Below are 17,185 nucleotides of genomic sequence, written 5' to 3' on the forward strand. Positions count from 1 at the left end.
CAGAACACATTTATGCAGGCGTCAGTAATACTGGTTTCATAAAATCAGAAATACAGTGTTATCTGAGTGCAGAGGGCAATTCATCCAGCTTTCAGAACAGCATTTTGCTGTTCAGAGTTTACATTTAGGCATAGCGAGTGGGAATTGATCTCACCTAATATTAGTAGTCTGCCCTGTAGACAAATACACCTGACAGACATCCTGAGCTTCTACAATAATCAATGGAGAGAAACAGGAACAATTCCTCTGACGTGTTTGAGATGTGACTGGTCTGTACGTGAAATTTAGAGGATGCATGGCTACTACTGCACACACATAACAGTGGGATTACTTCGTCTCTGTAGAAGGCAGAAGAGTCCCAACCAAAGGCACACAAAGGTAGGCTTTGGCAGTTTTGGCTCCACTGAGGATGCCATATTTCCATTTGTAAAAAAAAGATTTATTGTGAAGAACTTACAAAGATGACAAAATAAGACAGATACTACATGGATAGCAAAAGAATTAGGCAGGGATTCTTCCTAATGCAGTACTTCTGGATGGTGGGGAGCACAAGGGGATGAGACCACAGAGAGTACAGGGTTCTTGGCTCTGTCAGAGACAGAGCATTTGGAAGTGGGATACTCTTCTGAGCCAGAAGGACACTACTTGTCCTCTTACTTCCAGCTCTGCTCACTCAAATTGACCACAAAGGTGTTAGCTGATGAAGACTGCATCAACCACAAGCCCAGCAGTGTAAATTCCTATGTATTTTCCAAGGGGTAGGAAGGAACGTATAGTTAGGGCCCTGATTATTTATTTCATAAAACAACTATCAATCCTAATTTTATTCTAGGCCCGATTTCTGGAAAATCTCATTAGAAATGACAAATATGTTACATTGCAAATGGCACCATCTTACAATACGTAGACGTGATTTATTTAAATTCTGTGTGAACAACTGTACCTATTGCTGGAATCCCTTTTAACAGCCTGTTCTTTTCAGCTGGGTGAAAACAAGTCATTTCTGCTGGCATTGATCACTAACAGCTGCTGGTAAATCACAGCCTCTGACTGTTCAAAACTTTCCTATTTGGTTGAAAGTCTTTCATGACTGGTCACAGCACAAACAGCAATATTCTATTTTTTTTCTTAAACCTTTTAGCAAAATTGTTTCTTCTCTTTCCAATTTACACATGAGTGGGGAAATATGCATATATATAAAAATATGTATGTAAGATCTATTCATTCAACACATAAGACAGTTTTAGGTATGGATTAGCTTAGAAGGGCCAAACTCTCCACACCTAATTTTCCAGCATACTGACTTCTAAGAAATTTGAAAAGCAGGAATGAGAAAAAAAAACAAACATTAATAAAACAGTAAGAAAACGAGACAACTGCAATCAATCGTACAAAATGGATAAAACTGCATTCCCGCTAGACTAAGTTGCAATATCATTTATAGAAACATATAAAAATGCAAGCGTCTAATAGTATTATACAGCTAAAATCTTGCTGTAGAAGTTCATCAATACAAATTTCAGAGCTGCATACATTTTTCCTTATTCAAACTCCAACATAATATGCTGTGCATATGGAAGGGCAATTCTGTGCTAAGCACATCCAGACTGCACTACAAGGTATTGGCCAGTGTACTGGAACTTTGTCAGCTGGCTATCTTGGTGATTTCATAAGAATATATACATGTATATATATTAGCATCACAGCAACAGCTAAAAGGTAACTATTAGAACCACAGCAATTCAATGGTCTATCAGGGACTGTTGATTGCACTGTGAAGTATATTCTTCAGGTTAGAAACCAGAAACATGAAATTCAAATAACAGATGCCATAGATGGAACTTGATATTCATCATCACCGAAGCATGTATTTTAAACATTTTATCTGTGCTCAAATAGACACTCCACATACAATATTCTACTACAGCTAAAGCAAATGAAAACTATAGAGAAACCCTCAGTGCATACTTGTAACCTGAAAAAAATTGATTTTCAGAAAACTTAACAGTGCCTAAAATCTGAAAAACCTCTCAGAAACAACCACAGCTTCTAACTACCAAGTCTCCTCTTTAAGTGCTGCATATGTCCTTGACTAGGAGAAAAATACAACAAAGACTGCTCTTTTGTACTCCAGGATGGCAACAAAGTCGTTTTATGGTCTTGGAAGAGAAGTGTTAAGCACTTAGCACAAGTGCTAAGATTCCTACAGCGGCACAGGAGACAACATACAACGGAAGGAAGTGAGAGGGGTAAGGACATATAGTGAAAATAAACCAGGATGGAGAAGATGATTAAAACTTCTTTTTCTATAACCAGGCAATTTACCATTCTGAGTCCTGGAATAGAGTAGTTTATCCCTGGACTTTTGGACAAATTCTGCCAGTATTTCGATGTTATTCTTTATTTTCAATTTATGAGGTCTCTTAGAGATTTTGGAGCATAACAAGAGCACAAAGCAAAGGAAATCAGCTGGGAATTAAGTTTGCTGGAGCTTTTCTGAACTATCAAGTGTTTTTTTCTGTGCATTGGATAGATGCCATGTATGCAGCATATGCAAGAAACATTTGCATAGTAATTTGTGCTAGAAGAAGAAAGGCTCTTCCTGACTAGCTGGAAGCTTCCACTTAAGGAAAAGAAAAAAGGTGAGGTCAAGATAATGAAAACAAAAGAAAACGGGTGCCTGGTAAGAGGACAGACAACATTTCAAATGCCTCATGGCTCCAAACACCACCACAGGGACATGAAACCCAAATTCCACAAGTCTTACACACTTCCTCCCATCAGCTGCCTGGGAAGGCAAACACACTGCCTACCTTGACTGCACACAGAGGCAACATCTGCTGTTTTTTACAGACATGAAAAGGAGTGTTTCTGGCGGAAGGAACTCCTGATTCCTTAGATGCCAAAACCTTGAGTCCAGAATGTACCCAGGAAAGAAAACAGTATGTCCTGGAAGTGTAACAGGATCACCCTCTATCACGAACTTCAGCTGTTCAGACTTCTTTACAAGGATGACAGAGTTGTCCTGATCCCAAGAAACGGTTCTTTAAGAGACATAAAAGACAGTAGACAACAACAGCTCAGATACTGCTGTATCCATAAAGCCTACACAGCAGGGGGACGGCAAGCTGCAATCTTCTCTTGATTCCAAAAGCCCTTCCAGTCCTGCACTTCAGAAGGCCCTCTGTTCTCAGATCTTCCCACTGCTCGAATCCCCTTTCAGGCAGGTGTGTAATTCCCAGCCATTCGTGCTGTGTACAGGACCCATCACAACGGGGAAGGTCTTCCCTATGTGGGAACTCAGACAATGGGAGTAGGTCTAGCACTTTAAGGCTTTGATTATGGAAAACAACAACAAACGTCCTCAGACGCGGTCGTGCAAGCTGGAAAGGCAGCGTTCAAATTCCTCCCACCTTCAATACTCACAAGGAAAAAGCGGACAAGGTGAACAGGAATTAGGGTAATGTTTCTGACAGGCTGGGAGGGTTCGGTGCCAAACAGCTCAAACTTTTTTTGCTTGATCATGCCTGCCTTTACTCTAGTACTAAGAGGCTGCTAATACTACAAAAATCCTTATAACAGGTTCCAGTGGGGTGGGATTCGTAGTCCTGGTTTATTCACCACACTGATCCTGAAAGCAATATTTCTGTTAAGAGTTTCCTCTAATGCCCAATGAACCATCCTTCGCTGGAACACGTGGCTCCTGCTTCGTCTTTCCTCAGAAGATGAGATGCACCTTTGAAGGCCCTCTACTTCCTTTCCTCAAAGAATATAAATTCTAGGACATTATAATGCACTTTGAATGGGACTAGTTCGGAAATTGAAGGAAGGAAAAAAGTTCATCTTATTGTGGTTACCAATGGGTACATATTTTTTTCAGCACTTTAGCACCAGGGCAGGATGAGTATAAAACTTACTGAAGAAATAATGTCAACAGGTATCAACAGCTGTGAAGCTTTTCACTGAAGCATAAACCCTTATTCTAACACATTTTGCTGGCTGGAGATTTTTTATTTCGATTTTTTTTTTTTTTTTTAATAAGAAAATGGCACATCCTGTGGCCAGGCAGCATATTCAAGTAGTGTTTTGCCCTATATGAAACTCAGAGAGAAGCACAGGAGTGGCTCCAATGTCATCTTGAATGCAGGTATCTGAATTTAATCTAAATTCAAAAGTGCCTGATAAGCTCAGCCCTATTAGCAGATGGCTGTCTGTGGATACTTTGCAGAGAATCACACATAGCATTGTTCTACCATTTTGAGGACAGTCTCTTCTATGCTAGCCAAAACCAGGACTCACATTGAAAAATCTCAAAATAACTTCTTTGTGTAGTTATGTAAGGATTTTTTTTTAAAAAAAAAAAAAAAAAAAAAAAAAGATCTTTCAACTTAGGTTTAGAGTGGAAACAGTACAATGGTGTTTCCAGCAGTGTGCAGCTCTCCTTAAGAGACACTGGAAGGTATTTTGTCAAATTAGTTCCTCAACATCACTAAGTCTAGGAAAAAAGCAGAGATCAGTAGTTGGGCCTGTACCCTTCTATCCTAGAGCAGGTTGGAATAGCATTTCTGCAGATAATAGCCTCAATCAGGCAGTCCTTACTCCAAAGAAAAGTCTTCCTAAAACTCGAGACAAGTCTTCAATTACACAATCACATACTATTCTGGCTTTAAGATCCCCAGAACAGACTGGATGGTGTGTCCTGAATGAAGAAGAATGAAGCAGTTTTAAGCAATTTTCTAAAACAGGAGTGGAAAAGAATGCTAGTTCTCTGTTGAGTTTTTAAAATGAGGTTAACTTTCTCTGTAGCCAACAGAACACAAAAACACTTAAAATATCTGATAAATACTACATAATGCTTTTTTTGAAACTCTCCCTGTCCCCTCCAGCTTCAATCAGGATACGAAGTAAAGTCAGTGGAAGTCGTTTTGCAGACATCAATGGGCTCTGAATTAGGACCTCACTGCTTGTAACCCAGCTGGTGTGCTAAATGAATTCAGAAAGGATTTTTAGTGGCTTCTTTTACCTAAAGATCTCTTGAGCTCTGCATTGAGAGACAAGAGGGCTTTCTTTTTCCCATTTTTTGAGGACATTTTGGAGGACAGCAGAGGACAGTGTAGCTACTGCGGCACTGAGGGCTGCATTTTGCAGGTGGAATTTTCATAAAGCAGAAACTTCTGGCACGCAAATCTGTTACTCTTCAGAGAAAAAATCTCCAAAACAGAAAAACACTTAGGGAAATCTATTCCAGTAACAACCTTGATTGGGAATGTATAAACCATAGCAAGTGTGGACACTGTTTGAAGAAACTGGGCAAGGGGACAGAACCAGTTTCAGAGAAAAACTGACATCCAGTTTTACAGACTGCACTTGTTTGAGAAAATGCATCTTAACCTTAGTACTTGCAAACAGGCACTCTCAACAGATACACTCCAGCTTGGCGTAAATGAAGTGATAAGGGATAGAAACACTGCTGTCAACCTATCACTCATCGCCCCCTGCTCTGGGATCACACGATTAACACAGACCTGATGCACGAGGGAATGTTCAGTGGACAGCCGTACAGCCCCGTAACTCCTGCTCTATTTAAGCAGGTTAAAACAGAACTCAGTGCAGCACAATGGCTAGTGCCACGCTGGGGGAAGACAGCAGGAGCTGCAGACCATCAGCTTTTTTGTAAGCTTGTGCTGTTTTTCATAAAGCACACGATGGCATGCCTTTATATGATCAGACTAAGCAACACTGCTCTCTCTACAAGGCAGAGAGAGACTACATTAAACACACACCCATACATCAATTGCTGAACTTTCTTTCATAGTTCAGTATGTGTTTATTCATGCCCTTACCAAAGTCCAAATTTGTATCTTCAACTGCACAGACAAGGATTAAATCTCAAAGGATGCTTCACTAAATTCCTTGAAATAGCAGTCACCGCTGTCTGACTGATCATGACTCATAGTTGATGTGTCCGGAGGGAAGCCAGAGAGAAACAGAAAAGGAGAAGCCTGGAAACACATAGTCCTCAATACTAAATACAGGTTCATGCAGAAATCTATCTACGGTGACCGACTGACCCACATTTACAGCTCCTGGATCTTCGCTGTCCCGTATCAGTAGAGTTTACTTCCATAACCCAGCCTACGGCAGTGATGGCTGGCAACCACAACTTTGCAGCCTGTAAACTCTCCAATAACACTTCTTATGTAGGGGAAGAGAGAACTCAGAGAATACTAGAGAAAAGGATGTAGGAATAATGGATGAAAAGATGAATGGATGAAGGGAAGAGGGCTCTACACATCTGGCGAACACACTGGTGCTTCAGCGTGAGCACTGCCTTTAACATGACAAAAGACGAGGTGAAGTCATATTCACAGATCATGGTGATATAAGGGAGCCCTTCGAGCTCCTCATCACAATCCACAAGACACCGAGCCTGAAGGAACTGTTCAGCTCTTTCAGATAAAACGCAGCTTACTCAACTAATCAGAGAGTTTTTCCCCAAACACAGTGAGAAAGGCTTAATCGGGAACATAATGTCATGTGTGAAGGACGTTTTGTTAAAAATATACTGCATGTACTGAAGAACTCTATTTTTTTCATACGATGTGACATATTACAGGCACTGAACCAAAACGCCACAGAAGCGTGTAGTTTATGCTATCTCACTGGACTACCAAACAACGTTTAGCATTGAGAAAGTACTGCAGATATGTATCAAAAGATGTATAAATGTTACTTTACACTGTTACCACAATGACTGCTTTTCTTCTGTGTTACCACAGCTGTTAAAAAGCCCTAATAGAAAACTAATAATGCAAGTCATTATGAAACATCTTAACCTCATTTTGAAAATATGTACAAGCTTTTTTGTTACTCCTGCTTCTCTGTCTCCTAATCAAGATCTCCATATTGAGCCCAGTTTTGCTTTTTCTTAGCAGCATAAATTAGAAGCAACTCTATTCAAGTCAATAAAATTACTCCAACATGAAAAAGGAATCAGCCATCTGCAAAAAGCTGAGTCTAACAGGTAATTTTCCACTGACAGCTCTTACCATAAAACAGGTTACAGAGATTACTCTTTTATCTCACATTGAAAGTAAACAATTAATGCAAAATGTACAGTGTCTATAAAGACAGCATGTTCTCTTCTTGTTCCCTTTATACGTAATTATTTTCATGTTAGTAAGCAGACATTTAAGTGAGACCACCATCAGTGGTAGATGGAGCCTACTCATCATGCAAAACAGGCAACTGAACATCTCTGTTTGTTTGTGCATTATTTTACCTTTTGTTCCCAACTTGGGAAGCATGTGGAATCTACGAGGCATTTTCACGCATCATTTCTTGCTGCAGAATGTCAAGTCACCTTTTATTCCCTCAGGCAAACTTCTCCTACCTGATCTCAAGAGCTGCCCACACCGAAATTATTTTTCATACCTTGTGTAAGCAGCTGGAGGTTTCGGACTTCTTCTCTCACCTTCAGCTGAAGGACTTGCTGCAGAATGTGCTGTCGCAGGCTTTCCTGGGCAATGCCCATTCGTTCAAGCTTTTTGTCAGTAAGTCTCAGCAAAGCACGGCCTGGATGCAAAAGTCAGAAAGAAAAATCACACAAGGATTTCCATTAATGTAATATTCTCACTCTGATGGGCTAGTTTCCTACAGCAAAAACTCCCAGCCCTGAAATACTTCAGTCTGAGATGATAGTCTCCTCAGTTAGGTACTGTTTTACTGTCAAGAGATCTGTGTTCCACTCTTCATTTTTCTCTTGACTTTATATATTGTTTTGATACTTTGTGAGCCATCTGGACATGGAAAATCGGTATCTGGTGCCATTTTAGATGACCAACTGCTGTAGCTGAGTGCCAGCTGGCCTCCCCCAGAAGTCTACAATTGGTCCAGGTGTCTAAACAGGCCCTCACCTATTATCAAACATGTAAATTGCTGTCAAGAAACCACCAGTGAAAGTGAAATTTGACCAATTTAATCAATTTTTAGATACGCTGAGGATGACCGTTGTTGCAATTCAGACATGTTTATAGTGTAATAGCAACACCTCTCAGGAGAGCCCTATACTTGGAGATCGAGCCTTCCAAATCCCTCTAAGCAGTAACCTATCACAGCAGAACAGAAGAAAGAGCCAGAGACTTCCCTTATATATCCCCATACGTCATCTGTATCTAAATCATTCCTGAAAAAGCTGTTTGCCCAGCTACAGAGATTGCCCTATTACAGTCTTTGCAGGCTTTGAACTCTCTGTTCATGACTTAGCTTCTCCATTAGGGTAATGTTGCACCACGGTCCCATGCAGATTGTAGATGTTAAAAACAATCCCCACTCCCCACTTTCTGCTAGTGGAACTCTGACTCCATCTTTTGGGCATCTTCATGCCATGAGCAAACAGGAAGAAGGCTGCACACTGGCAGAGCCAACACTAGAGAAGTATTTGGGCCAAGCAGAGAACCAAAGCATCACGCAGAGCTTTATGTTAGGCAAAAACAAACAAACAAACCTTATTCTCCTTCATTTTCACCAGTTTTGTGAGCTAATACAGGGAGGGGAGTCCTGTGGCCCTCTACTGCCCCTTATTTCCCAATGTCTGTGTTCATCCATCCACAGGTGCCCTGGCCGATGCTGGCAAAGCACACTGGAGCTACACCAATGCCACCTTAGAAAATGGCAAGACGCTTGGTTCAACTTTTTAAACCGAACTTTTTACTTTCTCCAGTTCTAACAACAACCACTTTTAATTATTAAAAATCCCTTTGATTTCTCAGGTTTTATTCTGAAAGCAGAAGAGGATGGTGAAGAACAAGTTACTCTCTCCCCAACACAGCAGCCTCTGTGCTGCCATTAGTGGGGCTTTTGGATGAATGGTGCAATTTAGCTCATCATAAAGCATTACTCAACACAGCAAGATAAGGACCTTATTCAATCTCTTTCTTTACAAAACAGCAATATGGGTACAGGATTTTTATGATTATTTTAATTAAAGAATTTGAGATAAATTAACCACCAATTAATTAAGGGGACACACAAAATTTGCCCCAAACCCAGTAGTTAGCAACCTCCCCTTCACTAACTGCTACATTTCACCCATAAAAAGTTCTGTGAAGTGGTTGCTAGGATCTTGATATGATGTAAATGTAATGTAAAGTGCTGGGATATTATTATTAACAATGCAAGATCTCATTGATCAAATGAAAAATGACAGGGTTCATTCATTTCCTGCCCTTCCATGTCTCTCAAGCATGCAATACCATGGAGGATGACCTTTTGATTAGGAAAACTTTCTTTGAAATCATAAACAAGAAGAATTCTACGGGTTAATGTAATAACAAACTATGGAAATTAGTTCCTTGCGGATCAATGCCAGCTGTCCAATTCCCTTGGTGACAGAGATAGTAATAATGACTTCAATTTTTATGTCGCCTTATCACACTAAAACATCTTAAAGCAATTTACAAAGGATGTACAGCAGCCTAACAGTATGGTCTGTAACGTCAATCTAGCAACCGAAAGCAAACAAAAAAATAAACAAACCATCAGTTTAAAGAGTGCCAACATCCATGTCATCTTAGGGCAGGGAGTCAGCAATAGTAATATGAAAGGACAGACACAGGCCATGTATCTCATTCAGTGTCCTCCACCTCTTTTTGGCCGTGGATATAGCCACCACTCTTTACTTCCTCGGGGGCACCTCTTTATTTCATATTCAAGTCAGTTTTCTACCCCAGTCGCTGCCTTTGGAAGTTGAGTGTGCACAACACAGAGACATCTCTTTTCAACTCCAGGCATGCCAGTTCCTCTGCGGCTTTGGCTCAAAGCACAATGCCATCGGAAAAAAATGTCTTTGACTCATACTATTTGCAGCAGCTTTTACAAGCTGCCTTAAATTAACCCTTGCCTGCACCAAATCCAACTGTGACCTGTTGAGGCAGTGATGAGGCAAGAAGGTAAACATCCAAAGGCAGAAGGTAGCATTTCCAGAATGCAGAAAGTGACCTAACTAAGACAATCCAGTCCTCCCCATACTATCTTTCTTCCCTCTCAATACTCAAAACAACAAAATCCAAGTCAGAGCTGGAATAATTTATTACACTGGTACCAAGTCATGACTTCGAAAAGATAGAGCTAATGACTGGCGTCATCAAAGCCAATTAGTTACTAAGACCAAGGTCCTAATAATCAGCTAATGATTTCAGAAGCTTCACTGTACTGCTTCCTGTACTGTACATATCTGAAAAATGCTATGGACTATCTAAGTGTTGTTGAACACTGAGCTTAGAAGTCCAGAGAGGTCGTGGAGTCTGTTTGGAAATTCTAAAGACCTGACTCACAAGGTCCAGAGCAACTGGCTCTAGTTGGCCCTGCTTTGAGCACAGGGACAGGACTAGATGATTGCCAGAGGTGCCCTCCAACCTCTGCTATTCTGTGCTGCTGTGGCTCAACCTTCATGAAGGATCTCAAGATTAAGATCTATTTTCATTGAAAAAGAGAAGAGTAATGAAGAAAATTAATAAGCATACACAAAAGATGGTCATTTTGGCAAGCATCGGGGATAAAAGAGACAGCTATGCAGAAACCATTGGGGCTAGATTTTTAATTCTCAGAGCATGTTGGACAGAATAAATTATCAAGAGCACAACACGTAACAAGCATTAAGGTTTTCAAAGAGTCTACACTGATCTCTGCTAGGACACAAGTATCTCAGCAGAGTATTCCTTATATCTCAGGAAAAGTTCCCAAAACTAAAGAATGGCTCCTACCTCTTTCAAGGCTATTTTATATATATGTAGAAGTAGCAGCTACATGCATAAAAGACATTAGGAGATTTTTTTTCAAAATCCTCTTGGCCAACAGAACAATAAAGATTGTAGTCACAAACACGTAGGCCTTGGCTCAAGTTATCTGCACGGCAGGGAACCAAATGCTTTTTTAAAAAAAAAGCAACTCTCAGTATCTCTATGCATCTTTTAGCACCTAAAACCCAGCCCTCGCACAGTCAGGAAGGAACAGCCATGGAACGTTCTGAGACACCCCGAGGGCAGACACAGAATATAAAATACTTTCCAGCTTAATAATGGATTGATGGCCTAATTTCTTCTAATATGACTTAGCTGTTGCAGATCTCATCTGATCAAGCTGGGATTAGATGAAAATTTAAGTGGAGGGAGAAACATTGCATGCCACAGAACATTAATATGAGTATAAGCATTGGTCCAATGAGGTTGGCATTGGCCCTAGAGCAAGGAATGTGGCGTGGTCGGCTGTACCAAATCACAAATGCTCATACCTCCCCGCAGGGGTACAGCCTACTGCTCCTCTTCTTTTCCCTGAGCCTGTGAAGCTGACAGTTCACAGACATCTAGAGGGAGACCATGCTGGAAGACCTGAAAGTATACTTGTACAGGAGGTGAATGCTTAAGGAAGAAAGGGTTTATTAAGTGTAGAAAGAACTGAAAAAATGCAGGAAAGCAAGAGCAAATAGTAGGAGGTTGATCTCATGCAAAACCTTGAAGAGAACTATGGCTAATTTAAAGTTGATAAGATAATGAGCCAAGGGTGGGAACAAACAGTGTGTGTGAAACATGGCCAAGAAAGGTGATCTTGTCTTCTAAGTACAACCTGATAGGCATACATGAATATCAAGACAAAATATTCAGTTTACTGACCGTGGAGCATAGAATCTAACTGAGAAAGAAAGAACAGGACAGAGAACGCAAGGACATTAAAAATGCCTTACTGCCAGACCAGCAGTTCATCCAGCTTTATATTCAGAGATGTATTTAGGGAGAGCTACCGAAAGGGTTACTGTCTGAAGTCATTCCCCTTGAACTGTGCCAGCTACACTAGGGATACTAGAGAGTACATCATTTTTAGCACCTACATATTGTCCTGATGTTCATAAATTTGTCTTCTTAATCCTGCTGATACTGTCTGCCTCTGCGGCCTCTTGGGATAGCAAATTCCAGAAGCTCACTGCCCGTTTTTGCCTGTTTTATATTGATTTCTTACTGACTGCTTCAAGTGTTCCCTAGCTCTTGCATTGCAGTATTTGGTGAACAATTCCACAATCAGCTTATCTGTTGCTTTCATGATTTGTAAACCTCCATCATTTGATCATATTTCTGGATGACAAACTTAGAAAAACAGGAACACAGAATTCATTAAACCCCTAAATTATCCAAGCTGAAAACCTGAAAAAAATATTTCCATGCTAGAAAGACTATTTTAAATTGTTGTTGAAATGATTGCATATTCTTACTTAATTGATAATAATGTGCCTCTCTGGTTTTTGTATAGAACAATTTCAGACATATTGCTTTTGTATTTATCTCTTTAGTTCCATTAACATATTAATAATTCTAGTTCACTGCTTTTTTCTACTTGAAATAGTCAGATCACAGCTTTCCTCTTGTTTATACAGGCTGATGTTTGTTTCTCTTCACTTCAGTGCTTGAAAACAAGCCTCCTAGGACTTACCAGGTAAGAAATTTCCGTGACAGAGATAGAGACATTAATATCATTGTTCGGGTGCTGGTGAGACAGAAGTATAAAATCCTCATCACACGCTCAGGAAGGAGGAATTCAGACAAGAACAGGCAGAGAGAGGCTATGACTTTATAGTGAGGAATGGTGCAATTATTTCATGTGAGGATGCTGGATAAATGTAAAGCCACCTACAGACTGAAAACAGCCTCACAATGGCAGTGGAGAGAGATGAGTACCAGGGAAAGAGAAGAATTATTAAACCAAACAGCTAAGTTAAAAAGAGGACAGATGGATATGAACACGATCAAGGAAGCTGGGTTCAGGAAACTTCTGTAAAAGAAGTAGTAGAAATCAGTGATCATGCATGTTTTCAGAACAAACTTGATACGACAATGATATTCATGATAACCCATCAGATCTCATACAGTCCTAGATTTTCTGCTTTCCATATAAGAATTTAAGAGCACGTCTCTTTGTCATGCCAGTCTCATCACTAGTCAACCAGACACTTCAGTCACTTCATCATCAATGCCCTGTGGCAAATCTACAGCTTTTCCTGCCAAAGGAGTTAGATCTGGCTCATCTTACTCATTATTTAGCCAGTATAGGCTGTTGGGAAATGGCAGTTGCATTGCCCCTTTCTTTGCCCCACTTCAACTTTCTAGCATCTCTCTAATGAGGCAAGACTCAGTTGCTTCAGAAGCAAAAATGTCAGACTTAGCACTGCAGCAAATACTTCATCGATACCTACTAGCATAGTGGCAAATGCCAGCATAGACAAAGGACAAATTTTTCCCCAAATTTGCTACTGGTAGGTGCCTGGTGCTTCTGATATGATGAACACTTCTCAGCTGGGGACCCACTTAGACAGGAGACATAAGGAATACTGGTATGGAAATAAAGCAGAGGGAAGAGTAGTTTCAAATGATATGGAACAGAAGGAGCAAAGTAGACCCTTCAACCTTGATGAATACAAGATCTCCAGCTAAGGAAGTTCTCTAACATCCGTGACAGTATTCTTGTGCTTTCTCATCCTGTTAGCAAATGCAGAAAACCTCCATGGAGCAGAAGGAACTATTTCCTGGTAAGTCATAGGAAAGGGAGAGGCTCACATCTCCAGCATTCCTCCAGTGGAAGAGAAGAAAGCACAGGAAGACATTTTAGGTTTGCTCATGTATCAAATTAGCTTTTTGACTCGCCTTTATTTGTTAATATCATCATACATGAATAAGATGACTTTCTGGCTCTTTATCACTCATTATTTGCTGGATCTGGATGAGGCCAGCTCGACAGTAAACTTTAGGAAAGCAAACACTGCCATAACTGGCCAATTAATGTCTGATTAATCTCAAAAAAAGCAGCTATGTAAACAAAGGCGCTTTCTGAATATTATCTGCATCCTTTGTTTTCACATCATCTCTGTTTACAGTTCTAAAAAGAGGAAGAGATGACTATTGTTACTGCTGCCATTAAGTCTACCATCAAAACAGTTTTTTTCCATAAAAGCCCTCTCAAGTTGCAGTTCTCTTGCACCTTTCTGCCCCTTTTCTGCACTTTTGAGCTACAAGCATGAGCAGGATATGGATGAAAAATAACACAATCTTTAACAACGCTATATTTTCAAATACAAAAATAGCAGCAGCCAAGACATGAATTTGTTTCTAAATTTCTCTGTTTCTGACAAGCTTATTTAGCGGTCAGTAATAAATTTGTGAAGCTCTTTAACTCAGATTACTTAGTGTGGCCTAACTTCCTCTCACTTTAGCATTGCCTTCCCAGCTCCCTCCATGTTCCATCCAATAATGATGATCTTTTCTATTCTGAGCTAGTCCTTTGAGCTACATATCTCCTGGTCCCCAAGGTTCTCTGAAAATGAGCCACCTTAGAATCACAGAATCACAGAATCACAGAATTTCTAGGTTGGAAGAGACCTCAAGGTCATCGAGTCCAACCTCTGACCTAACGCTAACAGTCCCCACTAAACCATTTCCCTAAGCTCTACATCTAAACGTCTTTTAAAGACCTCCAGGGATGGTGACTCCACCACTTCCCTGGGCAGCCTGTTCCAGTGCCTCACAACCCTTTCAGTGAAGAAGTTCTTCCTAACATCTAACCTAAAACTCCCCTGGCTCAACTTAAGCCCATTCCCCCTTGTCCTGTCACCAGGCACGTGGGAGAACAGGCCAACCCCCACCTCGCTACAGCCTCCCTTGAGGTACCTATAAAGAGCGATAAGGTCGCCCCTGAGCCTCCTCTTCTCCAGGCTGAACAAGCCCAGCTCCCTCAGCCGCTCCTCGTAGGACTTGTTCTCCAGGCCCCTCACCAGCTTCGTCGCCCTTCTCTGCACCCGCTCAAGCACCTCCATCATTGAATCACTGAATCATTAAGGTTGGAAAAGCCCTCCAAGATCATCTGGTCCAACCTTCCCCCTACTACCAATGTCACCCACTAAACCATGTCCTTAAGCACCACGTCCAACCTTTCCTTGAACACCTCTTGAATTAAGAGAGCAGGAGTCATGGATATTAATTTTAGGGACTTAACTGTAGGGTTATTAATTTTGAACAAACTTTCTTGAAGTCAGTACTATACTCCTGCTCTCTCCTTGGTAGACACTTCAGCCAGCCAGGCATCTCGAAACAGCCCAGGTATCTTGAAAAGTCATGCTAAAGGCAAAATTCCCTCTACAGAAATAGGAGTCTCCTGACACCCACATCCTTCCATAAAAAAATATAAATAAATAAAAGAAATTCCTGCTCCATGACTCATCCACACATCTTCAAGAAACTATTTTAATCATGTACTACCTAGTGGGGAGCATCACACATCCGTATATGTAACAGACTTAGTTATTAGATGTTGAATGAATTGCCCTAGTTTGTAAAGAATTACAAAAATATTCCAAAATAACTTTATTGGAGGAAAATAATGATTCTATATAGAGAAAGGAAGGGGTTAATGAGAAACTATGCATCGTGATTACTGGAAGTGGTTCAGTAAGTAATTTACTGTACTGATGGGAACTATATTGATTCCTTACAAGTCATGGGTAAAAGACTGTTAGACAGACCTGTTTTCCAGTTGTACATATTTGGGACCTGATGATTTTAATAGGAGGAAATAGTAATAACTTGAATTCCCCCCTGAAATATAAATTCAGGCACAAATCATATTACACCGCTTTGCAAATGTACTGTAAAATGTGAGACAACCATTTTTAGTACTCTCAGGAAGGACCCGATAGGACCCACAAAGTAAATTAAGGATAAATGTAAACCTTTAGCAGGCAGTCTATAAATCCACACTGCTTGTTGTATATACATTTGCCAACCTACTTCCTGGCCATACAAAATTATATATTATCTACAGCTATATATAAAGATGTAAAGACATGTAATAATGCGCTTCTATTATATTGCACATCATATTTTCAAGAAACACAATTCAGGACTATTGTTTGCTGGTATCAGTATGGTAGATTTATGGTCCCCCTATACAAATAAAAAACCTCAAGGTCCTTTTTGTTTGTGATGAAGTGAGTGAATCTGTCAACACCTTTGATTTTGTCTACCATCAGCAGGACACACAGTTCTTCCATTCCCTGTTAATCTAATGTTGCTCAGTGTGCAACCCATTATGCATTAGATATCCCATTTCTTTATTAATTGCAAAAAATCACATTAGATCATGCCCGCTGGCAAAACTCATGTTAATTTATTCAGGAGTAAACACACATTCATATATTATAATGCACAGCTTCTACATAGAGCAGATTATGAAAGGGCAAGCCAATTTGGGAAGCATTAGAATCGACTGAAGGCTTTACAGCAAACTTGGGCAAAAGGGTTTCCTGTAACTCCTAATGGTGGACCTTACAAAAATCATTTTTCTTCCAGAAGAATGATAATTTAATACCACAAGAAAAGTAATGACACACACACACACAAAACAACGGTTATTCCTGAGGTGCCCAACTGAACTGGAATTAGGAAATTCTTGAAAGCACGCAGAAGACTGTCTCACCTTTTGGTATTTCTAAAGCAAAAGTGGTTCTGCAGTTCTGCCTAGAAATAAACTGGTGCGTGCATCCAGCAAAGGGGGCAAGCCCACGGAGTACACATGTGAATTCGGAAAAGCTGCCATTTAATTAAGTGAGGAAGAACACCTGCTCCCATCACATGCAGATATATCACTGAGCTCTCTGAACTGCACTATAGTAGGAAACACGAACATGGCTGAAGACTGGGCTCTGGGAGCGTGTTTCCACAGTCCCAGGGACAGAAATTGTCAGTGAATATCATTGCTTGCTCTAATTTGCTAGTGATCAGTCCATCCAATAACTCAAAGATGCTAGGCTGCAAAATACACACCAAACTCACAATTCTTCAGCATGCAGCATATGGAAGGCCAAGGAACGGCAACTTATTTCTATGCAATAGTTTCCTGTTTTTGCTCACGGCTTGGTGGGCAATCTTGGGAACCTTCTCGTCCCTTCTGTGATGCTAGAGAGAGCCTGCCCTGCTTCTTTCTGATTACTGTGTCACACAGCTTTCAGGCAAAATTCTAAACACGGGAAATTTTTAATTCATTTGCTGAGTTTCTTTTAATGCCAAACTTGCAGGAAGCAAGGAGGACCTACATAATGTGACCAGACAGCTTACTGTACTGCAAAAAGAAAGCTGTTGGTCATCATGAG

The 17,185-nt window shown here is 40.4% G+C and overlaps 1 protein-coding gene across 4 annotated transcripts in view; it reads right to left on the bottom strand.

Annotated features, from left to right (window-relative positions):
- SAMD12 (sterile alpha motif domain containing 12) overlaps window positions 1–17,185 on the bottom strand; it is a 184,593-nt gene that overhangs the window by 80,540 nt on the left and 86,868 nt on the right. For all 4 annotated transcript variants that reach the window (XM_084509554.1, XM_084509557.1, XM_084509555.1 and 1 more), the window contains exon 4: window positions 7,435–7,575. In XM_084509554.1, the coding sequence (XP_084365680.1) occupies window positions 7,435–7,575 (141 nt within the window). The remainder of the gene's footprint in view (window positions 1–7,434; window positions 7,576–17,185) is intronic.

This window comes from Aythya ferina (genome assembly GCF_964211825.1).
Source record: "Aythya ferina genome assembly, chromosome: 2".
Classification (NCBI taxonomy): domain Eukaryota; kingdom Metazoa; phylum Chordata; class Aves; order Anseriformes; family Anatidae; genus Aythya; species Aythya ferina.